At 39.7% G+C, this 26433-nt stretch overlaps 2 protein-coding genes across 2 annotated transcripts in view; one reads left to right on the top strand and one right to left on the bottom strand.

The window, feature by feature from the left end:
* Positions 1-480: 480 nt before the first annotated feature.
* Positions 481-26433, bottom strand: part of LOC141540812 (uncharacterized) — a 41886-nt gene continuing 15933 nt past the window's right edge. The window contains exon 3 of the mRNA XM_074264763.1: positions 481-838. Coding sequence (XP_074120864.1) covers positions 481-838 — 358 coding nt within the window. The remainder of the gene's footprint in view (positions 839-26433) is intronic.
* On the top strand, positions 3182-25358 carry LOC141538664 (uncharacterized). Its single transcript, XM_074260328.1, has 5 exons — positions 3182-3662; positions 6533-6540; positions 8951-9188; positions 14731-15255; positions 24913-25358. Exons 1-5 carry the CDS (start codon positions 3182-3184, stop codon positions 25356-25358), a joined length of 1698 nt encoding a protein of 565 aa, XP_074116429.1.

Here is a 26433-nt window from a genome sequence, read left to right as displayed (position 1 = left end):
GGCTTTATTTAATTGCCAGGAAGTTTTATTTGGAATTGAAGGAACGCTAAGACAAACAGAAATCCATGTGATGGAAAATTGAGAAAGAGACATCATTGCAACCTCATGGTTAATATCTCAATGTGAACTAAACCCATGGTCAATATTGTTGTTCTCAAAGCACAAAATGTGGTGATGGAAGGTCAGGAAGAAAGACAGAGAAAATGTGGGGGAATATTGTGCAGTTTTATTTCATGGATTCAAATTAAATAAAAACTTGGTGTCCACATAAGAGAATGGAGGCAACAAAAAAAAAACGATAGTTGGATGTTGAATTGCTGGCGATCACTTCAAAATGGGTTTCAGGCGGATAAATTTGTTACTGTTTGTTGTGAACAATGTCTCCCTCTATTTCAGCAGAGAAAGAAAAGATCTTTTGCCTGACTGAGAGAGCATGGGGTTGGTGGGCATTTGCAGACATGTGTGAGAGTTCAGTAGAGCTCAGCAGCAAGAGCCACAGCAGGCTGGGCGGAAGCAGTTGGTTCTACAGCAAGTTGTGTAGCAGCAGGGACGGCAGCAGCAGGGGCGGCAGCAGGGCTGGCAGCAGCAGGGGTGGCAGCAGGGTTGGCAGCAGCTAGAAGTACAGCAGCTGGGGCGGCAGCAGCAAGGCTGGCAGCAGCTAGAAGTACAGCAGCTGGGGCGGCAGCAGCTAGTACAGCAGCTGGGGCGGCAGCAGCTAGTACAGCAGCTGGGGCGGCAGCAGCTAGTACAGCAGCTGGGGCGGCAGCAGCATGGCTGGCAGCAGCTAGAAATACAGCAGCAGGGACGGCAGCAAGGCTGGCAGCAGCAACGGGAGCCACAACAGCCAGAGCCACAGCTTTGGCCACAGCAGGTAGAGCCACAACAAGAGCTGACCATGGTGATAGTGGGTTGAGCTTCTGGGTTGGTTTTGCAGGGGAGTGGGTTTCTTGAGTTTGGATGCCCCCTGGTCTCAGAGACCTCTTTTATACCCACTTTCTCAGCAGATGCTGTTACCAGCTACCATTTATTTCCTTATTTTTTTCCAGAAGAAAACCTGATAATCAAATTAGTCAGTGCAATTTTTTACTTACAATGAGTTTTAGTTATAATTACTTTTCCAGTTATTATTTTCCAATGAATTTTTTATTGCTGAGTCACTACTTGTCTCTTGTCCATTTATTACTTCTACCTTAAAACATTCCATCATAAAAGACAAACAAACAAATAAATAAATAAAGCATACCATCACCAAATGGACAGCTCCAATTGAGAAGATTTTCCTTCTTTCAAGCCTAAATATGCCTCTCTTTACATCTTCCCACTATTCCTGCTTTTGGCCTCTGGGTCAAGTAGACTCACCCAAATTCCTGCTCTCAACTTGTCAGGGTCTTTTTAAAAGCATGGAACCCTTTCCATTGATTCCCAAGTGCTGTTCTCTTCTTTCATGTTGCTTGTATTTAATGTTGTTGTATGATTTATGCCAGGAAAGCACTTGATCAGTTGAGGTAAATTTTTGTCAGTGGAGAATAGAAAAACTTCCTAGTTAGGGTATAAGTGGTTCATGACAGAGTGCTTGTGTCCTATAATCTAGGAAATGGTCATTTCCTTCTTTTCAAATAGATTTGAAATAATTGGTCTTGTACTTGTTTTGGTGACAACATAAGGGAAGTAGAGGAGATAATTGTCCAAATTCTCATTGTGGTGTTAAGATGTACCATATTAAAATATGGTTGTATTCAGAACTAAATCCTTCCATAGTGTTTCCGCTATTCTTCACAAAGGACACAGTAGTTTTTGTCTGAAACAACCTGCTGAGCTCTCCTGGGTGGATCCTTTAGATGCATGTATTTCCAGGTTTGTAAGGAGAAATATAAGTCTTCAGAGGGGAGTGGTCGTAATTCCATTTGATAATAACAGAAGAACAACTTTCTGTTTCCATCTACTTAGGCTAACTCAGACACTGAGTCATCATATTCTTTGAAAATTCTTTTTAAAATCAAGTTTATTTCAATTGCTTTCTATTGAGATGGATCAGTTGCAAAGCTATATTCCAATAGCTCTACCATGAGGAGAGGGAGATGCATTTTTGTCTTCCCTTTGCTATCCTTTTCTTACCTTTATTGTCTTTCCCTTCACTCCCTTCATCTGTTCCTACTTTGTTTTTCGTCCCTCAGGTATGTTCCCTTTCACTGCAAATCTCCCTTCCATTCCCTAATCTTCCTTTTATTCCATTCCTGTCAGCTCCCTTTCCCACATTTCCCATTCTTCCCTTTGTCTTCCTTGACCAATTCTATTTCCTCTGCTCTGCTCTTCTGTTCTTTCTTCTGCTATTCCCTTCTTTGCTCTCATATAGCTCCCTTTATTTTGGCATATCTTAAGACCACAAATAGTCTTGGGACAATTCTCTCTCTCACTTCCCTGATGTTGACTCCAAAGTAAGTTCTAGACCAATTAGGTTCAACTCAGTTTGTAACCAAGGAACCACCACTCATTCCCTTCTGGGCCTTTGGATCATTTCCTTGGTTGGAGCACAAAACTTCTCTGTCATCAACCACTTGTATCCTTAATTAGGAAGTTTCCTGTTCTTCATCCAATGAGAAAAATCTTTCTCAATTGGTCAGCCTTCTTGTGAAGGGCATCGACCCAAAAGCACAAGAAAGAGAGAAATGTTTTTGTCCATTTCTTTACCCAAGAGAAGGCATTGACGATCCATGAGAAATCTCTTCCATGCTGAAGCAAACCGACTTGTTGAGGCTGGGAAGTAGGTTTGTTCTCCCTGGCCCCCGAGGTCAAAACCGGGGGGAGGAGGTTCAGGAGAGCCATCTTTAGGCTTCAGAGGAGGAAAAAGCTTCCCTGGGAGAGCTGTCCAAATAATGAAGAAATGTTTTAAGGCACACATCATGGAGGAGGGGTGACTCAGCAATAAACCATACATTGGAAAATCATAACGGGAAAAGCCATTACAATAAAAACATTTCAGGTAACAATTGGCACTGACTAATTTGGTGATCATGTTTTCATCGAGGAAAAAAAAAAAAAAAAAAGGAAATAAACAGGACCTGGCATCAGCAACTGCTGAGAAGGTGGGTATAAAAGAGGCCTCTGAGAAGAGGGGACATCCAAACACAAGAACCTCCTCCCTCACCTGCAAACCAACCCAGAACCTCAATCCACCAACACCATGGTCAACTCTTGTTGTGGCTCCACCTGCGGTGGCCAAGGCTGTGGCTCTGGCTGCTGTGTTTCCCGCTGCTGCTGCCAGCCTTGCTGCCGCCCCTGCTGCTGCATTTCCAGCTGCTGTCAGCCATGCTGCTGCCGCCCCAGCTGCTGTACTTCTAGCTGCTGCCAGCCCTGCTGCCGCCCCAGCTGCTGCACTTCTAGCTGCTGCCAGCCCTGCTGCCGCCCCAGCTGCTGCATTTCCAGCTGCTGTCAGCCATGCTGCTGCCGCCCCAGTTGCTGCATTTCCAGCTGCTGTCAGCCATGCTGCCGCCCCAGCTGCTGTACTTCCAGCTGCTGCCAGCCCTGCTGCCGCCCCAGCTGCTGTACTTCCAGCTGCTGCCAGCCCTGCTGCCGCCCCAGCTGCTGTACTTCTAGCTGCTGCCAGCCCTGCTGCTGCCGCCCGATCTGCTGCCAGACCACTTGCTGCAGAACCACCTGCTGCCGCCCAACCTGCTGTGGCTCTTGCTGCTGAGTTCTGCTGACCTCTCACCCCAGTCTGCAAAGGCCCAGCCTCCCCATGCTCTCTCTCAGACAGGCACCACAGCCTTTCTTCCACTGATTTCATTCAAAAAGACCTTCTTCACCAAATCACACATTCGTCCACATGAGACCATTTGCAATGAACACTACCTACTCAACATCCCATTGTCATCTTTCTCTTGCCTTCATCCTCTTACATGAACACCAAATGCTTATTTAATTTATATCTATCCAATATAATTCATCACAATTCCACCACATCCTCATTGTCACTGAAGAAGACAATATCGACCATGTGCTTAGCTCACAATCGGCTTTTATTACTCAGCTTGCAATGAAGTTTCTTTCTCAATTTGCCCATCCTCTGGATTTGTCTTTGTCTTAGTGTTTGTCCAATTCCAAATAAAGCTTCCTGGCAATTAAAGGAATCCAATGCCTTGGTGAATTCTCTCTCTTTTTGTTTTCTTTGTCAATGTTAGAGCACCTCTCACAAGCACAGAATTGCCCATTTCAAAGGGTCTCCCACTGCCTTTCCTTTCAATCACTACCCCACCTGAATATTCTCTATCACAGACTTCATAAGTGGTCATCCTACTTTTGCATCCTATCACGTGTTTTGTACACCAAAATTCAATTTTTTCCCCACTTCTCCCCTACTCATTCCAACACAAATGAATCTTCATCAGGCACCCATCGTGATTCTTCTCAGACAGAGAGCTAGCCAGATGATTGAGTGACTTACAGCCTTCCATGGATCATTTCCTCTTGTCTTTGTGTCAGTCAGTCAGGGGTGGACTTGGTGAGTGTTCATTGTGGATTAAGATCTTTGCTGTGAGAGGATCATTTCAGAATGACAAAGTTCTGATGTGTGTAGGACAGAAAAGAATAGTTTATTCTCCTTTACTGAGGAACACTGGATGAGAGTCTAGCTCCAACAGTGTATGGAGAATCAGGGAATCAGAATTTCCAGGATATTCCAAGTTGGCTTGATTGCTAATTCCCTGCAATGCTTGCCTTGAAAATGTTGTAAGTGAATCACTCTTGCTTCAGAACAGGGCTTAGACCCTGTGTAGAGAACACAATGGATCTCCTAAAGCACAAGATTTAGGTCGGGTTTGTGAGAATATCAATTCACATAATTTTAAGAGTAGACAAGGTTGTCCTTCATGCCATGTGGATATTTGTTGGGTAACAATCACTTTTCATAAGCTGCCTTTGGGATTCATGACAGAGATGGACGGAGACAGGATCTGAGACATGAAGGGAAACAGAGTTGACCAGAAATCCAGCATCTGTTGATACAAATTGAATTGATGCAGAGGTTTTTGTGACTCATGTTTGCTTACCATCAGAGACACCAGGATGGTCAAGTAGACTTTCCAGCCTCCCTTTCGAAAGAACTCTGAAAGTCTTATGGCATTGGCAGTAGTAGGGCTTCAGCAGAGCCTTTTGTGGCATGAATTTGGACAGAAAAGAAAAGCTAGTGATTCATTCAGCTTGGCTCATTAGGGGCAGGGAAGAATTGCTGAAGAGGAAACTAAAGCGAAACAAGTGGAGGACAACTGAAGTACCTATATCCCATCAACCAATGGTCATCATGCCCTTCCCAACCTCTACTACACAACTTTTGTCATGCCAGATTCATCACCTCCATCTACACTGCTGAAAATGAGAAAGATTTGCCGAGTCTCTAAGTTGTAGAGAAATCGTTCCACAGAAGACTGGTGGTACAGGGAATGTCAAGAGAGTTCCCCAAAGGGAAGCTAACAAGGCTTTCCAGGATTCCAGAATCTTGCCAGAGAACTCTGTGCATGAAAATGTCCATTTCATTATTTTTAAACTCCTATTTTTCATGATTTGGAGGTGATCTAGGCTACATAAAGGTTATGCTAGTGAAGTATCAGGCTTAGTAAGATCTATATCACTATGGATGGGTCTTGTCAGCCATACCTAGACTTTTTTCTTTTTCTCACTGGCCAAAGTGGGCGGGGAAGGAATAGGGAGTGTACCACTTTGCCTTAAGTACTAAAGCAAATTCCTCTGCTTGTTCAACTTCCAAACAATCTGGCCACATCCTGTGCTCAACATAAGAGTCCTTATACCTCCCTGTTTCCTGTACATCATTCTGCAATCCATGAAATTCATTTATTCACAAGACATAAGGATTTTTTCAGAGCTGGAGTAGGAAACTCTAAACTAAGAGATACGTGGTACCCATAGAATAAGTGACTAGACCCTAAGGTGTTATCCCAAAAAGGAGAACAAAGCACAATGGCTGCCTTCTATGAGTCAGGACACAGTCTGCTTTCTTCCCAGAGCTGTTAACTAGGGAAGGAACAAAATGACTTCTGAGACCTAAGAGTGCTGATCTACTCCATCTGGTGTAATGTGGAAAATACCACCCAAGGCAACAGAAAGCATCTCCAGGTTTTCCAGAATCCTGATCAAGAAGTCTCTGGGTGAATTTGCTCTTGTTCCCATGATTGCATCCCATGTTTCTTGATGACTGATGGCAGGGACTTCAACCATGGATGGCTTGTTTATGTTTGTCTTTCAAAAAGATTTGAATGAATGGATCTGTCCCTTGACCCATTAGTCAACCTATCAAATCTTGAAAACTTACTCTTTTTTTTCAGGAAGGAATCAAGGAAAACTTACTCTTCTGCAATTCCTTTTTTTCTCATGTCACGGGCAGTGACCCATAGATTGCCAAATTTCCCCATCATATTGTTTCTCAGGTAGAATAGCTGCTGGTTGGACCCTCTGCTAATCTGGTTTTGTTCTCCCACACCAAGGAAACTAGACAATAGCACCTGAAAGGGTTTGCAATGAGTGTGCAGTGTTAATTGTTTCCCAAAATTAGAAGAAGACACTCAGAACTCAATACATGTATGTCTCTTATGGAAAGTGAAAGATTTTTTAAAATTAACAATCACATAAGCTATGACAAAGTATGATTTGGAGAAATGTAGAATGATTACTTTCTCTTTCACAGATAGTCTTGGTTTGGTGTCTGACTTCTAAAATCTGGGGAAGAAGGTTTCTTATTCTGAGCTTTTCCATCACGACTTTGCTCTAGCTTTGGAATGCTAGTGAGAGGTCTCAGATATCTATAGGTGAGCTCCAGGAGGAGGAGAAAGAGGTGCATTCAATCTTTTGGAGCTCTTCCATGGCCTGAGACCAATGGAAAACTTTTCCGGTGAGGCTCTGGATATTGCCATTTTGATTTGGTTGTCTTCTTCTGAGTTTTGATCTTGTCTGTCACCCTAGTAACTTTCGATAGTTAGGCTCTTTTTCTGTGTTTGCTCATTTCTCCATCCCATCCCACAGCTTTTAATTCTAAGCTAAAGTGGGACTCTGCCAGCAGAGTGGAAGGGGCACCCTTCTAATTTTCAGCATTTTTTTGGGGGGGGGGTGACATTTTTCTGAGCCACTTCCTGGGATCTTGGTTCTTGCTTGGTTCTTGCAAGGTGGTATGATTTCAGGAAAGCCATGTTTATGGCTCTCAGGGACTGTGCTCTGGTCTGTGAGTTGCCGCAAACACTGTTACACATCCTACAACTAACTATGTATGTGCAGGCTCCTGGTTCCCCTGAGGGCACACGTTACACTACACTAATGCTCCACATTGTCCTGAACCTGAGGTCCAAGAGTGATACCCAGATCCCAGGATTGGTGCTGAAATGGACTCCTGCCCTAAGGGTCAGCAAATGGCTCCCCATCATCTCCTTCTGCCCATTTGTCTGGATCCTCTTACTGTGCCTTAAAAGTCCAAGAACTGCCACTTCTACCCCAGATGCCGTTGATCCCAAGGATGACCACCAGCTTGCTAGGGCACAGCCAGTCCTGGATTGTAATCCTCTTTTTCTTGGGTTCCAAAGACTTTTCTTCTCAACCTTCAAAATTGTCTTGGGTGGGAAACTGTGTTTTTTTCCCTTCCTTTGGTAGTTTCCTCCATTTCTCAGTTGGTGTTAGCAGCATTACTGGAAACTGATTGCAGGGCTGTAGGCAGAGCTCAGGGGGCACCCTGCTTTATCTCCAGCAACATTCCATAACTTAAAAGTTTGCAAATTTGTCTTGATATCATTTGGATCAACATCACTCATAAATGGACTTCCCTCTTTCTATATAAAATTGGCCATCTCAAGGAATAAAAATGAAAATAAAAAAGACAGTTGTTATCAAAATTAGGAAACCTTGTGATCAGTTTCAAAGCCATATTTCATCATATCTAAAAAGAGAAGGAGGTGAATTTTTGTCTTCCCTTTGCTATCCTTTTCTAACCTATATCGCCTTTCCCTTCACTCCCTTCACCTGCTCCTACTTCATATTTCTTCCCTCACACACATTCCCCTTCACTGCAAATCTTCTCCCTTCCATTCCTTAGCCTTCCTTTTACTCCATTCCTTTCAGTTCTGCCAGCTCCCTTTCTCACATTTCCCATTCTTCCCTTTGTCTTCCTTGACTTTTCCTATCTCCTCTGCTCTACTCTTCTGTTCCTTCTTCTGCTCTTCTCTTCTTTGCTCTCCTATGGCTTCCTTTATTTTGGCATATCATAACACCATAATCAGTCTGGGGACAATTCTCTCACGCACTTCCCTGATGTTGACTCCAAAGTAAGTTCTAGGACAATTATGTTCAACTCAGTTTGAAACCAAGGAACCACAAGTCATTCCTTCTGGGCCTCTGGTCCATTTCCTTGGTTGGAGCACACATGAGAACTCTCTTCTATGCTGAACCAGACTGACTTGTTGAGGCAGGGAAGAAGGTTTGTTCTCCCTGGCCCAAGAGGCCAAAACCAGGGATCAGAGGTTCAAGAGTTAGGCTTCAGAGGAGGAAAAAGTTTCCCAAGGAGAGCTGTGCAAATAATGAAGAAATGCTTTAAGACACACAACATGGAGGAGAGATGATTCAACAATAAACCATACATTGAAAAATCATAACGGGAAAAGGAAAAGTCATTACAATAAAAATATTTCAGGTAAAAATTGGCACTGACTAATTTGCTGATCACGTTTTCATCGAGGAAAAAAATAAGGAAATAAACAGGACCTGGAACCAGCAACTGCTGAGAAAGTGGGTATAAAAGAGGTTTCTAAGACCAGGGGACATCCAAATTCAAGAACTCCCTCACCTGCAAACCAACCCAGAACCTCAATCCACCATCAACATGGTCAGCTCCTGTTGTGGATCCACCTGCGGTGGCCAAGGCTGTGGCTCTGGCTATTGTGGCTCCCGTTGCTGCTGCCAGTCCTGCTGCCGCCCCTGCTGTTGCATTTCTAGCTGTTGCCAGCCCTGCTGCCGCCCCTGCTGTTGCATTTCTAGCTGCTGCCAGCCCTGCTGCTGCCGCCCCAGCTGCTATACTAGCTGCTGCCGCCCCAGCTGCTGTATTTCTAGCTGCTGCCAGCCATGCTGCTGCCACCCCTGCTGCTGCCAGACCACTTGCTGCAGAACCACCTGCTGCCGCCCAACCTGCTGTGGCTCTTGCTGCTGAGCTCTGCTGACCTCTCATATCTGTCTGCATATGCCCACCATCTCCATGTTCTCTCAGACAAGCAGAAAATATTTTCTTCCACTGATTCACTTCAAAAAAGCCTTCTTCAGGGCAAACAGTATCACACATTCATCCCCATGAGACCATTTCCCATGATCACTACTTACTCAACATCCCAGTATCATCTTTCTGTTTCCTTCCTCCTCTTATGTGGGCACCAAATTCTTATTTAATTCAATTTATATTCATCCAATATGATTCTTCACAATTCCCCCACACCCTCATTGTCTTCCTCTCTGACTTTGGTCACCCAGTTTTGTTTTTTGAGCAGGACAATATCGACTATGTGTTTAGCTTTCCATCAGATTTTATTATTGAGCTTGCAATGATGTTTCTTTCTCAAATTACCCATTGTATCCATTTGTTTTTTCTTAATGTTTGTCCAATTCCAAATAAAGCTTCCTGGAAATGAGAGGTATCCAGTGCTCTCTCTTTTTGTCTTCTTTTTTCAATGTTAGAGCAGCTCTCAACTTCACAAAATTGCAAATTTCAAAGGGTCTCTCCCACTCTCTTTCACTTTAACCACTATGCCAATTGAATATTCACTATCTTAGACTTCATAAGGGGTCATCCTGACTTTGTGTTCTGTCACATGTTTTGTAAAAATACGCCAAAATTCTAGTTTGTTTTTGTTTTTGTTTTTGTTTTTGTTTTTTTCCCCTGTCCTCCCCCTACTCATTCCAACACAAAGGAATCTTCTTCAGTCACCCATTATGATTCTTCTCAGGAAAGAGCTAGCCAGGTGACTGAGTGACTTACAATCTTTCATGGATCATTTCCTCATATCTTTTTTCAGTCAGGCAGGGATAGACTTGGTGAATAGTCATTGTGAATTGAATATCCTTGCTGTGATCAAGGAGAGAAGAGGATCATTTCAGAATGACAAAATTCTGATGTGTGTAGGAGAGAAAAAATAGGTTACTCTGTTTCACTTATCCACAATGGATGAGTGTCTAGCTCCAACAGAGTATGGAGAATCAGGAAAGCAGAATACACAGGTTGTTCCAAATTGGGCTTGATATCTAATTCCCTGCAATACTTGCCTTGAAAACATTGTCAAGGAATCACTCTTGCTTTAGAACAGGGCTTAAACCCTGTGTACAAAACACAAGGGATCTCCTAAAGCACAGTATTGACATTGACTGTGAGAATAACAATTCACATAATTTTAAGAGTAGACAAACTCACCCTTTGTGCCATGCAGATATTTGTTGCGTAACCATCCCTTTTCATAGGCTGCCTTTGGGCTTCGGGACAGATGGACAGAAACAGGAACTGAGACATAAAGGGAAGCATGGTTGATCAGAAATCCTGCATCTATTGCTGCTAATTGAATTGATGCAAAGGTTTCTGTGACTCATGTTTACTTATTATCAGAGACACAAGGATGGTCAACTAGACCTCTTCCCCTTCTGAACGAACTGTAAAAGTGTCATGGTTTTGGCATAGTAGAAATAATTTTACTTCCCCTGAATGAATTTTTAACTGTTGCCATGACTTCAACCGCAAAACCCCAAATTCTCTAGCCTGAAGAGACCTCATGTTTCTCTACTTGTCCATGGACTGTTCGTTGTCCTCAGGTACCTTTGGGTTTCCATGAGGATAATGCAAAAGTTGACCCATAACCACCCCTCAGAGATTGATTAGATCAAATGAGAATCAACCTTCAAGTAGCCCCACTTCACCCACTCCCACTGGCTGCATCCCAGATGAGTTCCTCCCTATCCTGTTTTCACCTGGCTCTTGTTCTCCCTACCACTATACTTTATTCTCCTTAGAGATGTTTTCCCCCCTACTTGATAACTCCCACCAAAAGGGGCAAGTGCCTAACGACCTTCTGCTTTCCTGCAATTGTTTCCTGCCATTATCTTGTCTCAAGGTCTTGAGGGCACACTTGTTCCTCACCCTAGGGGAATGACTGCACAAAAATATGAGGCTGTCTCTCTGTTTGCAAGACATTTTCTCAACGTATGAGCCATGGGAGTGGAGATGGTACAGATGTAAGAAGATGTACAATCTTCCATTGTGAGTACAGATCACTGGATAGGTAGTAAATCAGTGAACAAAGCACATTGACTTCAGGGAAGAAACATGTTTTCACATTTTTCTTCTTCACAAGTATTATATCTTTGCAAAACAATATATTTCAGGCAACAGGTATATGAGAGCTCTTCTGAATCTTTACATTCATACCACTGCATTAAATAACATCCTGATTTTGAACTTGGCCATTCAAAGCTGGAAAGATATTCCTTGAAGTTTTTAACTCCAGAGTATTATGGATTATCAGATAATTAGAATGATAAACTCCATCGAAAGATGCTTTGAATCATTGACAGTACCACGGTCATTCAACCACCACAGATGTCATTAAAGGAGGAGTGAAAATGAACCAGCATAATATAAAATAAATCCACATAAATCCTCAGCATTTTTATACATCACCAACAAAATGCAACAGCAAGAGATACAAAGAGAAATTCCATTCCAAACAAATGTTGAGGGTATAAAATATTTGGGAATCCATCCACCAAAGAAAAGTCAGGAATTATATGAGCAAAATTACAAAACACTTGCCACAAAAATAAAGTCAGATTTGAATAATTGGAAAGACATTCAGTGCTCTTGGATAGGCCGAGCGAATATAATAAAGATGACAATACTCCCCAAACTAATCTATTTATTTAGTGCTATCCCAATCAGACTCCCAACAAACTATTTTAATGACCTAGAAAAAATAACAACAAAATTCATATGGGAGAATAAAAGGTCAAGAATTTCAAGGGAACTAATGAAAAAAAAAACAAAAACAAAAACAAAAAAAAAAAAAAACAAATGAAGGTGGTCTAGGTGTACCTGATCTAAAGCTATATTACATAGCAGCAGTCACCAAAACCATTTGGTATTGGCTAAGAAATAGACCAGTCTATCAGTGGAACAGATTAGGTACAAAGGACAAAAAAGGTTACATCTATAGCAATCTAGTGTTTGACAAACCCAAAGATACCAACATTTGGGCTAAAAATTCATTTGAAAAAAACTGTTGGGAAAACTGGAAATTAGTATGGCAAAAATTAGATATGGACCCACACTCAACACTATATACCAAGATAAGATCAAAATGGGTCCATGATTTAGGCATAAAGAATGAGATCATAAATAGATTAGAGGAACAGAGAATAGTCTACCTATCAGACCTGTGGAGGAGGAAGGAATTTATGACCAGAGGTGAACTAGAGATCATTATTGATCACAAAATAGAAGATTTTGATTACATCAAACTAAAAAGTTTCTGTACAAACAATACTGTTGCAAACAAGATTAGAAGGGAAGTAACAAATCAGGAAAATATTTTTACAGTTAAAGGTTCTGATAAAGGTCTCATTTCCAAAATATATAGAGAACTGACCCTAATTTATAAGAAATCAAACCATTCTCCAATTGATAAATGTTCAAAGGATATGAACAGACAATCCTCAGATGATGATATTGAAATTATATCCACTCATATGAAAGAGTGTTCCAAATCACTACTGATCAGAGAAATGCAAATTAAGACAACTCTGAGATACCACTACACACCTGTCAGATTGGCTAAGATGACAGGAGCAAATAATGATGAATGTTAGAGGGGATGTGGGAAAACTGGGACACTAATACATTGTTGGTGGAGCTGTGAAAGAATCCAGCCATTCTGGAGAGCAATCTGGAACTATGCCCAAAAAGTTATCAAACTGTGCATACCCTTTGATCCAGCAGTGCTGCTATTGGGCTTATATCCTAAAGAAATACTAAAGAGGGAAAAGGGACTTGTATGTGCCAAAATGTTTGTGGCAGCCCTTTTTGTAGTGGCTGGAAACTGGAAGATGAATGGATGTCCATCAATTGGAGGATGGTTGGGTAAATTATGGTATATGAAGGTTATGGAATATTATTGCTCTGTAAGAAATGACCAGCAGGATGAATACAGAGAGGTTTGGAAAGACTTACATGAACTGATGCCGAGTGAAATGAACAGAACCAGAAGATCGCTGTACACTTCAACAACAATGCTGTATGAAAATGTATTCTGATGGAAGTGGATATCTTCATCATAAAGAAGATCCAACTCACTTCCAGTTGATCAATGATGGACAGAAACAACTACATCCAGAAAAGGAACACTGGGAAGTGAATGTAAATTGTTAGCACTACTGTCTATCTACCCAGGTTACTTATACCTTCGGAATCTAATACTTAACGTGCAACAAGAAAATTGGATTTACACACATATATTGTATCTAGGTTATACTGTAACACATGTAAAAAGTATGGGATTGCCTGTCATGTAGGGGAGGGAGTAGAGGAAGGGAGGGGAAAATTTGGAAAAATGAATACAAGGGATAATGTTATAAAAAATTACTCATGTATATATACTGTCAAAAAATTATAATTATAAAATTAAAAAAAATTTAAAAATAAAATAAAATAATTAATTAAAAAAATAAACCAGCATAGTTCTTTTTTTTTTTTTACTGTCAACAGGAGAATAACATGACTCTATATAAGTTTCTTAGAAAAAATTCTTGTGTTATCATCAAATGAAATTAAGAACTATCATCTCCAAAGGCTTATAATATTTTGCCTTGCAAAACCAGATATATAACCAAAGGACCCACCCAGGAGAACACAATAAAACTACTGTGGCCTCTGTGAGGAATACTTGAAAGAAATACATGGGAGGGACTTAGTTGTGAATACAACTATATTGTGCATTTTAATTTGGCACATCTTAACACTATAATGTAATTGGACAATTATTACTCTCACTGACCTTATGTTGTTATGACAACAATAGCTAGACTGATTATTTCAAGTCTATTTGAAAAGGAGGAAATGCCCCTTGTACCTTCTGAACCTCATGACCATTTCTTTGGTTAGAGGACAAAAGCACTTTGTCATGAACCACTTGTAGCCTAACTAGGAAGTTTTTCTCTTCTGAATGGATTGACAAAAATTTTCCTCAGTTGATCAAGTGCTGTTCTGGCATACATCTTAGAACAAAATTAATTACAGGAGACGTGTAGAAAGAGAATGGCACTGTGGATTCATGAAAATGGCTCCATGGTGAAAACAGCTGACATGTTGAGACAGAACTCAGTTAATTCTACTTGGCCCTAGAGGCCAGAACGAGGAGCAGTGGGAAAATGAAAAGAGAGGCATATTTAGGCTTGAATGAAGGAAATTCTTCCCAATTGGAGCTCTCCATATAATGATGGAATGCTTTAAAATCCATTATAAATGGACAAGGGGCAAGCAGTGACTAAGCAATAAAATATATGTTGGAAAATAAAAACAGGAAAAGTAATTATAACTAAAAACCAATTCAAGTAAAGATTGCACTGACTAATTTGATTATCATGTTTTCTTCTTTAAAAAAATAAGGAAATAAATAGGACCTGGCACCAGCAACTGTTGAGAAGGTGGGTATAAAAGAGGTCTCTGGGACCAGGGGGCAACTAAACTCAAGTACCTCCCTCACCTGCAAACCAACCCAGAACCTCAACCCACCAACACCATGGTCAGCTCCTGTTGTGGCTCCACCTGCTGTGGCCAAAGCTGTGGCTCTGGCTGTTGTGGCTCCCGCTGCTGCCAGCCATGCTGCCGCCCCAGCTGCTGCATTTCCAGCTGCTGTCAGCCATGCTGCCGCCCATGCTGCTGCCAGCCCTGCTGCCGCCCCAGCTGCTGCATTTCCAGCTGCTGTCAGCCATGCTGCTGCCGCCCCAGCTGTTGTACTTCTAGCTGCTGCCAGCCCCGCTGCTGCATTTCCAGCTGCTGCCAGCCATGCTGTTGCCGCCCCAGCTGCTGTACTTCCAGCTGCTGCCAACCCTGCTGCCGCCCATGCTGCTGCCAGCCCTGCTGCCGCCCCTGCTGCTGCCAGCCATGTTGCCGCCCCTGCTGCTGCCGTCCCTGCTGCTACACAACTTGCTGTAGAACCAACTGCTGCCGCCCAACCTGCTGTGGTTCTTGCTGTTGAGCTCTACTGAGCTCTCACACCTGTCTGCAAATGCCCACCACCTACATGCTATCTCAGTCAGGCAAAACATCTTTTCTTCCTCTGCTGAAGTAGAGGAAGACGTTGTTAAACAGCAAACAGTAATGAATTTGTCCACATAAGACCTATTTTGATGTGATTGCCAGCAGCTCAATATCAAACTATCATTTTTTGGTACCTTCATACTCTTATGTGAACATCAAATTTTTATTTAATTTGAATCTATCAAATAAAACTATGCATGAGATTTCCATACACCCTCTTTGTCTTTCTTCTTGACTTTCCATCACCAAATTTTGCTCTTTGAGCGCAGCAATATCGACCATGGGTTTAGTTCACATTGAGTATTAACAATAAAGTTGCAATAATGTTTCTTTCCCAACTTTCCATCACGTGGATTTCTCTTTGTCTACTAATTTCAAATAAAACTTTCTGGCAATTAAATAAATTCACTGGCTTGATGAATTCTTTCTCTTTTTGTCTTTTTTGCCAATGCTAGTGCAATTCAGAAAAATCACAGAATTGCATATTTTCTCTTCAGTTGCCCTTCAGTTTAACCCATACCTCAACAGAATGCTTTCACAAGCTTAGAAGATGCTCATCCTGCCTCTGCATACTACAAGGTGTTTTGTACAAAGTCAAGAATTTATAACTTTTTTTTCTTTTGCCTGTAAATCATTCCCATACAAAATTTATCCTAAACATGCTTTCTTATGCAGTGAGCTAGCCATTTAATTGTGTGACTTGCAGTCTTCCACTGATCGTTTTGTCATGTCTTTGTGTCACCCCATGGATAGAGCTAGTTCATGATCGTTGTGTTGAACCTCCTTGCTACTATCAAGGAAGAGAAAGACAGTATTCTGATATGGAAATGACAGAAAAAAATAGATTATTAAGGTTCACTTTTGAATAATGAAGCAAAGGGTAGCTCTATATGTGGTCAACAGAGTATGGAGAATCAAGGAATAAAAATTCACAAGACATTCCAAGATGGGTTTCATTGACAATTTCTTCTCATTCTTGCCATCAAATGTAATTGAGTATGTTATCTGCCCTTCTGAGCAGAGTTCACACTTTCCATAAATAAGACAAGTGAACTCCTGAGGCAAGATCTATATGTAAAATATGCAATATTAACGCACATATTTTTAAGACTAGACACGTTCACTTTCTGTGCCAAGTGGTTATTTGTTAAGTAGTAAGTTAGATTGTATATGCTACCATTAAGACTAAAAGCCTTGGGGCAGAGCCAAGATGGCAGAGATGACATACATTCCTTTCTGACCTTCTCCTACAACCCTCAGACTAATTAGCAAATCTAGCATCTGAATTAGCTGTACCAGCAGAACCCACAAAGGCAAAGGAACTTGGAATGCAGCTAAGAATAAATTGCCCTGCTAAACTGAGCATTTTCTTTAAAGGAAGAAGATGGACATTCAATGAAACTGGTGAATTCCATTTATTTTTGATGGAAAGATTCAAGCTAAACAAAAAATTTGACCTCCAAATTTAAAACTTAAGGGAAGCATAAAAAGGCAAAAAGAAAAAAAAAACTCTTGAGAACTGTGTTTCCCTTATGGGTATAAATAAAGAGTACATGTATAATCTGATATTCCTATTATAATATAAAAAAGAAACTAGAGTTGGAAAGGAGATTGTACTATAAAAAAAAGGGGAAACTGGAGGTTAAAATTAGGGTAATTACATCTCAGGAAGAGGCAAAGAAAACATATTATAATTGAGGGAAAGGAAGAAGGGTGAGGAATATTGTGTGAATGTTACTCTCATCAGATTTGGCTCAACGAAAGAATATTAGATATATTTGGTTTCACCGAGAAACATCTCTCATTTTATAGAAACGTAGGAGGGGAAAGGGGAAAAGGGAAGGGGCATGCTAAATAGAAGGGGAAACAGAAATAGTAGGGTAAAGGTATAAGAAAGGGGAAGTGTCTCTAAATGGGGAGGACTGCTTGAGGCAAGTAGTGCTCATAAGCAAAATGCTGGCAAGGAGGGAAAAGGGAAAAGGAAAGAGAAAAGTATCATTTGGGGTTAATAAGATGGCAGGAAATATAGAATTAGTACTTTTAACTGTAAATGTGAATGGGGTGAACTCTCCCACAAAATGTAAACAGATAGCAGACTGGATTAAAAACCAGAGTCCTGTAATATGTTGTTTACAAGAAACACATTTAAAGCAGAGCAATACTTACAGAGTAAAGATAAAAGGCTGGAGCAGAATCTATTATGCTTCAGTTGAAGTAAAAATAGCAGGGGCTGCTATGCTGATCTCAGATCAAGCAAAAGCAAAAACTGATCTAATTAAAAGAGATAAGGAAGAAAACTATATCTTGCTAAAGAGTACCACAGATAATGAAGCGGTATCAATACTAAACATATATGCTCGAAGTGGTGTAACATCTAAATTCCTAAAGGTGAAGTTAAGAGAGTTGCAAGAAGAAATAGACAGCAAAATTATAATAATGGGAGGCCTCAACTTTGCTCTCTCAGAACTAGATAAATCAAGCCACAAAATAAATAAGAAAAAAGTTAAAGAGATAAATAGAATACTAGAAAAGCTAGATGTGATATATCTTTGGAGAAAATTGAATAAAGACAGAAAGGGGTACATTTTCTTCTCAGAAGTTCATGGAACTTATATTAAAAAATAACCATATGTTTAGGACATGAAGACCTCAAAATCAAATGCAGAAAGGCAGAAATAGTAAATGCACTTTTTTTTTTCAGATCATGATGCACTATAAATTACATTCAATAAAAGGCCAGGGGAAAATAGATCAAAAAGAAAGTGGAAACTACATAATCTCATCCTAAAGAATGAGCAAATCAGAGACACAATCAATAAGTTCATTCAAGAGAATGACAATAATGACACAACATACCAAATCTGTGGCATGCAGCCAAAGCTGCAATAAGAGGAAATTTTCTATCTCTAGATGCCTACTTGCATAAAATAGAGAAAGAGAAGATCAACAAATTGGGCTTGCAACTAAACAAACTAGAAAAAGAACAAATTGAGGCTCACTCCCCAATCAAATACCAAACTTGAAATTCTAAAAATAAAAGGAGAGATCAATAAAATTGAAACTAAAAAAACTATTGAATTAATAAAATTAAAAGTTAGTTTTATGAAAAACACCAACAAAATTGATAAACCTTTATTTAATTTGATTAGAAAAAGGAAAGAGGAAAATCAAATTGTTAGTCTCAAAAAGGAAAAGGGAGAAGTATCCACCAATGAAGAGGAAACTAGAGCAGTTATCAAGAGTTACTTTGCCCAACTTTATGCCAATAAATTTGACAACCTAAGTGAAATGGAGGAATACCTACAAAAATGTAGATTGTCCAGATTAACAGAAGAAGAAATAAATTACACGAACATTCCCAGTTTAGAAAAAGAAATAGAACAAGCTAGTAATCAAATCCCTAAGGAAAAAAATCCCTAGGACCAGATGTAAACTCTACTAACCATTTAAAGAACAATTAACTCCAACACTATATAAACTATTTGAAAAAATAGGAAATGAAATACTCCTACCAAATTCTTTTTTATGTCACAGACATGGTACTCATACCTGAACCAGTTAGGACAAAAACAGAGAAAGAAAATTATAGACCAATCTCACTAATGAATAGTGATGCAAAAATCTTAAATACAAAATATTAGCAAAGGAGATTACAGGAAATCATCCCCAGGATAATATATCACAACCAAGTAGTATTTATGCCAGGAATTCAGGGTGGGTTCAATATTAGGAAAATTATTAGCATAATTGACTATGTCAATAACCAAATTAACAAAAAGCATATGATTATCTCAATAGATGCAAAAAATGCATTTGATGAAATCAAACACCATTCCTAATAAGAACACTAGAGAACACAGGAATAAATGGACTTTTCCTTAAAATAGTCAGTAGCATCTATTTAAAATCACCACTAAACATCATATGTATATGAGGATAACCTGGAACCATTCCCAAGAACATCAAGAGTGAAACAAGGCTGCTCACTATCACTAATACTATTTAATATTGCATTAGAAATGTGATGTTTGGGAATAAGAGAAGAAAATGAGATTAAAGGAATTAGAGTAGGCAATGAGGAAACAAAACTCTTTGCAAATGATATGATTGTATACTTAGAGAACCCTAGAGAATCAATTAACAAACTATGAGAAACAATCCACAAATCTAGCAAAGTTGAAATATATAAAATAAATCCACAAAAATCATCAGCATTCTTATACATCAGTAATAAAATCCAATAGCTAGAGATACAAAGAGTAATTCTATTTGAAATAACTGTTGATAGTATAAAATATTTGGGAATCCTTCTGCCAAGGGAAACTTAGGAACTATATGAGCAAAATTACAAAACACTTTCCACACAAATAAAGTCAGATCTAAACAATTGGAGAAATATCAAATGCTCATGGATAGGTCGAACGAATATAATAAACATGACCATTCTGTCTAAACTACTCTATTTATTTAGTGCTATCCCAATAAAATTCCCAAGAAACTTTTTTACTGACCTAGAAAAAATCACAACAAATTTCATTTGGAAGAACAAAAGGTCAAGAATTTCTTTCTTTCTTTTTTTTTTTTTTTTTGAGGCTGGGGTTAAGTGACTTGCCCAGGGTCACACAGCTAGGCAGTGTTAAGTGTCTGAGACCAGATTTGAACTCTCGTCCTCCTGAATTCAAGTCTGGTGCTCTATCCACTGCGCCACCTAGCTGCCCCCAAAAGGTCAAGAATTTCAAAAGAACTAATGAAGAGACAAGCAACTGAAGATGGCCCAGGTATACCAGTTCTATAGCTATACTATAAAGCAGCAGTCATCAAAACCATTTGGTACTGGCTAAGAAATAGAGAAGTTGATCAGTGGAATAGGTTAGGTTCACAAAACAAAATAGTCAATGACTATAGCAATCTATTATTTGAGAAACTTATCTTGGGATAAGAATTCCCTATTTGACAAAAACTGCTGGCAAAATTGGAAACTTGTATGGCAGAAAGTAGCCATAGACCCACATCTAACACCAACTACCAAGATAAGGTCAAAATGGATTCAAGATCTAGACAGAAAGAACATAGGATAGTTTATCTCTCAGATTTGTGGATGGGGAAGGAATTTGTGACCAACGAAGAAATAGAGATCATTATTGACCATAAAATACATACTTTTGATTATATTAAATTGAAAAGCTTTTGTACAAATAACACTCATGGAGACAAGATCAGAAGGGAAGCAATAAACTGGAAAAACATTTTTATAGCCAAAGGATCTGATCAAGGCCTCATTTCTAAAACATATAGAGAATGGACTCAAATTTACAATAGTTCAAGGCATTTTCCATTTGATAAGTGGCCAAAGGATATGAACGGACAATTTTTAGAGGAAGAAATTGACACTATTTGTAGCCACATGAAAAGGTGTTCCAAATCACTATTGATCAGAGAAATGCAAATTAAGAAAACTCTGACATACCATTACATATTATGTCCAGGCTAGCTCTCTGAAAGGCCTCAGGATCAGTCAGAGTCAAGATCAATCAATGTCCTTGGTCTTTAGGGGAGAAGTGAAGGAGGCAGGCAAACTGACATGTGGCTTGCCAAAGATGAATCCTGGACTCTGGAGTCTAGAGCCTTCCTCATCCTGTGGCAGAGCAACTCTGACCTCTCTCCCTCAGCCCACCATCCTTGCCTACAATTATCTCCCTACCACACATTCAGCCAGGACCAATTGTGAGGAGAGCCATCACATCACCATCTCATCTAAATATATGCACAGAGAACCATTATCTCACACCAAATAGATCATTAGACTTAAGTGTTCTGCTGTCTCAATTTCAAATACACCTTTTCAGAGTTTCTGCCCTCTACAACTACACACCTGTCAGATTGGCTAAGATGATAGGAAAAGGTAATGACAAATGTTGGAGGGGATGTGGAAAAATTGGGATACTGATACATTGCTGGAGGAACTATGAATGGATCCAACCACTTTGGAGAGCAATTTGAAACTATGCTCAAAAAGTTATCAAACTGTGCATATCCTTTGATTCAGCAATGATTCTTCTAGGATCATACTGCAAAGAGTTATTAAAAGAGGGAAGGGGACCCACATGTGCAAAAATGGTTGTGGCAGCTCTCTTTGTATTGGCAAGAAACTGGAAATTGAGTGGATGTCCATCAATTGGAGAATGACTGAATAAATATATGGTATATAAACAATACTACTGTTCTGTAAGAAATGACCTGCAGGATGATTTCAGAGAGGCTTGAAGAGACCTACATGAATTGATGGTAAGTGAAATGAGCAGAATCAGGAGATCATTATACACGGCAACAACAAGACTATATGCCGATCAAGTCTGATGAATGTGGCTCTCTTCAACATTGAGATAATTCAAAGCAGTTCCACTTGTTCGGTGATGAAGAGAGCCATCTACACCCAGAGACAGAACCATGGGAACAGAGTGTGGAACACAACATAGTATTCTCACTTTCTCTGTTGTTATTTGCTTACATTTTCTTTTCTTTCTCAGTTTTTTTTTTTCTTCTTTGTTGATCTGATTTTTCTTGTGCAGCTACATAACTGTATAAATATGTATACATATGTTGGATTTAACATGTATTTCAACATATTTAGCATGTATTGGACTATCTGCCAGCTAGGGGAGGGGGTCGGAGGAAGTAGGGGAAAATTTGAAGGAAAAGGTTTTGCAAGGGTCAATGTTGTAAAAATTACCCATGCATATGCTTTGTAAATAACAATCTTTCATTAAAAAGACTAATAGCCTTAGATAGACAATGATCCTTTTGCACTGAGATATAAACTTCTATCAGATTTGCCAAATTGACTACCTCATCTCCTATGGATTCAATAGTCTGATTCTCCACTCTGATGAAGCACAGATTTTCTAATCCATCTATAATATCTTTCCTGATCTACTGACATCCATCTCCAACTAACAGCTTGAAGTGAACATTCTGGAAAAGAAAAAAAAATTAACAAAATTTTTTCTGGGATGAATTTTATTTTATCAAATAAAATATTTTCTTTAAACCAGTAAGTTACATGCCCAGTAGGAGCTTATATTCTCTAAATCTTTCTTTTCTTTGTTTTATTTTTCTGGTTCTAAATTTTTAGTTCTTTCCAGATTGTATGATTTATGGAGAACTGTATTTGCTGTGTTCTCATGCATTATGCTGTGATTTGTAAATTACCACCAGCACTTTTTCTAGGTACAACTGAGTCCACCATCCCAGTGCCCTTGGTTCCTAAGTTAAGGTTTACCACATTGTGCATATCAAATGTTCCACATTACCATGAGACTGAGGCCCAAACTGTGACTCAGATCTGAGAATGGGTCATGAAATACAGTCTTTTCCTAGGTGTTAGCAGATAGACCATTGTCATCTTCTTTTTACTTGTTGCCTGGATGCTCTTTTCCTCTGTGCCTAAGAAGCCCAGAAGCCAGTACTGCCACAACTATTGGTGGCCTATTGCTAGCTTGTTCAGCAATAGGAATGCTGGACCATAGTCTACTTTCACCAGGATTGAGTAGACTATTTTTTTGTCAACCTTCAAAATTGTCTTTGGCAGCAAAATTCTATCTTCCTCTCCTTTTCTGGGTTCTGTCATATATGAATTTATCTTGAGGCAATATTGAAAGCTGCTTGTGGAAGTTTAGGGAAGAGTTCAGCAATGACTCTGCCTGATCTGCATAATCATGCCAGAACTTAACTTTTTACAAATTTATTTTGATATATTTTTGATCAGCATAATTTATAAATGGACTCTACTCTTTCTATGCTAAATTTAGCCATCTCTTTAAAAAAAAAAGAAAAAGAAAAAAAAAAGAAATTTATCAAAATTTGGAAACATTTTGATCAGTTCCACAGCCATATTCCTTCACATCTACAAAGAGAGGAAGGAGATAAATTTTTGATTTCTCTTCCCTCTCCTTTTCATATCTGCCTTTTCTTTCCCACTTATTTCTTCCCTTACCTTTTCTCACATATATTTCCTTTGGTCCCCAAATACGCCCACATTCCCTTCCTTCTCCTTCCCTTACATTCCCTAATCTGCCTTTCTAATCAATTTCTTTAACTTCCTACTTTCCTTTCCCACACTTACATAGACTCTTTTTCTTGTTACTTTTTCTTTTTACACACTTCCCATCTCCTCTTTTCATTTTCCTTCCTTTTCTTTCTCTTCCCTTCTCTTTCCTTTTCTTGTCTTCTTGCAGGGAGAAACATGATTTTCATAATTATGGAGAATTATTTGCTACAATACTTACATTTTCCAGGGGCATATTCTTAGAGAAAATACTTTCTTTGTCAATGACTTTGTTCCTTGAGTTTTAAAGTTCAAGGATGGTTATATTGTGAGGAAGCTTGATTCCATCAACCAAAATCAAATGGAAAGCCACATCAATAGAAAGAAATTGAAATTAACTTGATTACAAAAATAATTTTCAAAGACTATGATAACTCAATGTTTGAGTAAGGCCAAGTAGATGCAAACAGAAAGTTGTTCTGTTATTATCAAATGGAATTAAAAGTAATCCCTCCAAAGCCTTATAATTTCTCCTTACAAACCTAGAAATAACCATGCATCTAAAAAAGGAGCCAACCAGGAGATCTCAGCAGGTTGCTTTAAACAAAAACTGTATCCTTTGTGAAGAATACCTAAACACTATGGAAGGATTTAGTTCTGAATACAACCATATTTTAATATGGTACATCTTAACACCACAATGAGAATTTGGACAATTATCTCTCTTACTTCCCTTATGTTTTCATCAAAAAAAGTACAAGACTAACTATTTCAAATCTATTTGAAAAGAAGGAAATGGTGCTTGTACCTTTTGAATCACATGACCATTTCCTAGATTATAGGATACAAGCACTCTGTCATGAACCACTTATACCCTAACTAGGAAGTTTTTCTATTCTCCATGGATTGACAAAAATTTACCTCAACTGATCAAGTGCTTTCCTGGCATAAATCATACAACAACATTAAATATAAGCAACATGAAAGAAGAGAACAGCACTGGGGAATCAATGGAAAGGGTTCCATGCTTTTAAAAAGACCCTGACAAGTTGAGAGCAGGAATTTGGGTGAGTCTACTTGACCCAGAGGCCAAAAGCAGGAATAGTGGGAAGATGTAAAGAGAGGCATATTTAGGCTTGAAAGAAGGAAAATCTTCTCAATTGGAGCTGTCCATTTGGTGATGGTATGCTTTATTTATTTATTTGTTTGTTTGTCTTTTATGATGGAATGTTTTAAGGTAGAAGTAATAAATGGACAAGAGACAAGTAGTGACTCAGCAGTAAAAAATTCATTGGAAAATAATAACTGGAAAAGTAATTATAACTAAAACTCATTGTAAGTAAAAAAATTGCACTGACTAATTTGATTATCAGGTTTTCTTCTGGAAAAAAATAAGGAAATAAATGGTAGCTGGTAACAGCATCTGCTGAGAAGGTGGGTATAAAAGAGGTCTCTGAGACCAGGGGGCATCCAAACTCAAGAAACCACTCCCCTGCAAAACCAACCCAGAAGCTCAACCCACTATCACCATGGTCAGCTCTTGTTGTGGCTCTACCTGCTGTGGCCAAAGCTGTGGCTCTGGCTGTTGTGGCTCCCGTTGCTGCTGCCAGCCTTGCTGCCGTCCCTGCTGCTGTATTTCTAGCTGCTGCCAGCCATGCTGCTGCCGCCCCAGCTGCTGTACTAGCTGCTGCCGCCCCAGCTGCTGTACTAGCTGCTGCCGCCCCAGCTGCTGTACTAGCTGCTGCCGCCCCAGCTGCTGTACTAGCTGCTGCCGCCCCAGCTGCTGTACTTCTAGCTGCTGCCAGCCTTGCTGCTGCCGCCCCTGCTGCTGTACTTCTAGCTGCTGCCAACCCTGCTGCCAACCCTGCTGCTGCCAGCCCTGCTGCCGCCCCTGCTGCTGCCGTCCCTGCTGCTACACAACTTGCTGTAGAACCAACTGCTGCCGCCCAGCCTGCTGTGGCTCTTGCTGCTGAGCTCTACTGAACTCTCACACATGTCTGCAAATGCCCACCAACCCCATGCTCTCTCAGTCAGGCAAAAGATCTTTTCTTTCTCTGCTGAAATAGAGGGAGACATTGTTCACAACAAACAGTAACAAATTTATCCGCCTGAAACCCATTTTGAAGTGATCGCCAGCAATTCAACATCCAACTATCGTTTTTTTTTGTTGCCTCCATTCTCTTATGTGGACACCAAGTTTTTATTTAATTTGAATCCATGAAATAAAACTGCACAATATTCCCCCACATTTTCTCTGTCTTTCTTCCTGACCTTCCATCACCACATTTTGTGCTTTGAGAACAACAATATTGACCATGGGTTTAGTTCACATTGAGATATTAACCATGAGGTTGCAATGATGTCTCTTTCTCAATTTTCCATCACATGGATTTCTGTTTGTCTTAGCGTTCCTTCAATTCCAAACAAAACTTCCTGACAATGAAACAAATTTACCGGCTTGGTGAATTCTTTCTTTTTGTCTTCTTCATTAAAGCTAGAACTATTCAGAAAATCACAGAATTGCATATTTCCTCTTCAGTTTCCCTTTGGTTTAACTCATGCTCCAACAGAGTACTTTCACAAGCTCAGTAGGTGCTCATCCTGCCTCTGTATACTACATGGTGTTTTGTACAAAGTCACCATTTTTATCATGCTTTAAGGTGCTGTATTTATTGACAAAAGATAGTAAACTTGTCATGCTCTTTTTCTCCTACCTTTTCAGGCAAAACTGTTTGAGAATGCCACTCTGTGGATCCCATTGGAGATAGCCTGAAAAGAGGGTTTCACAGGTGGCATATGTGGTCCCTATAGGGTGAAAGTGAAAGCTTTAGTAAAGGAGGTGAAAGCAAAAACAAGGGAGTAAAAGCCATTCCCAGGGTTCTGTGTCAAACAGAAAACTATGTATATCTATGAACTTATTCAAACTGACCCTTACCTGGCCTTCTGTGTCTGAAGATTTGATCACTTGAACTGACCTTTCACTCGGGTCCTAGAAATCTAACCAAATTTCCATGTAATAAACTTATCTATTAGTCAAACTATCTCAATGTATGCATCA

The sequence above is a fragment of the Sminthopsis crassicaudata genome, chromosome 4, assembly GCF_048593235.1.
Source record: "Sminthopsis crassicaudata isolate SCR6 chromosome 4, ASM4859323v1, whole genome shotgun sequence".
Lineage (NCBI taxonomy): Eukaryota > Metazoa > Chordata > Mammalia > Dasyuromorphia > Dasyuridae > Sminthopsis > Sminthopsis crassicaudata.
This window is presented reverse-complemented; position numbering and strand designations above follow the sequence as displayed.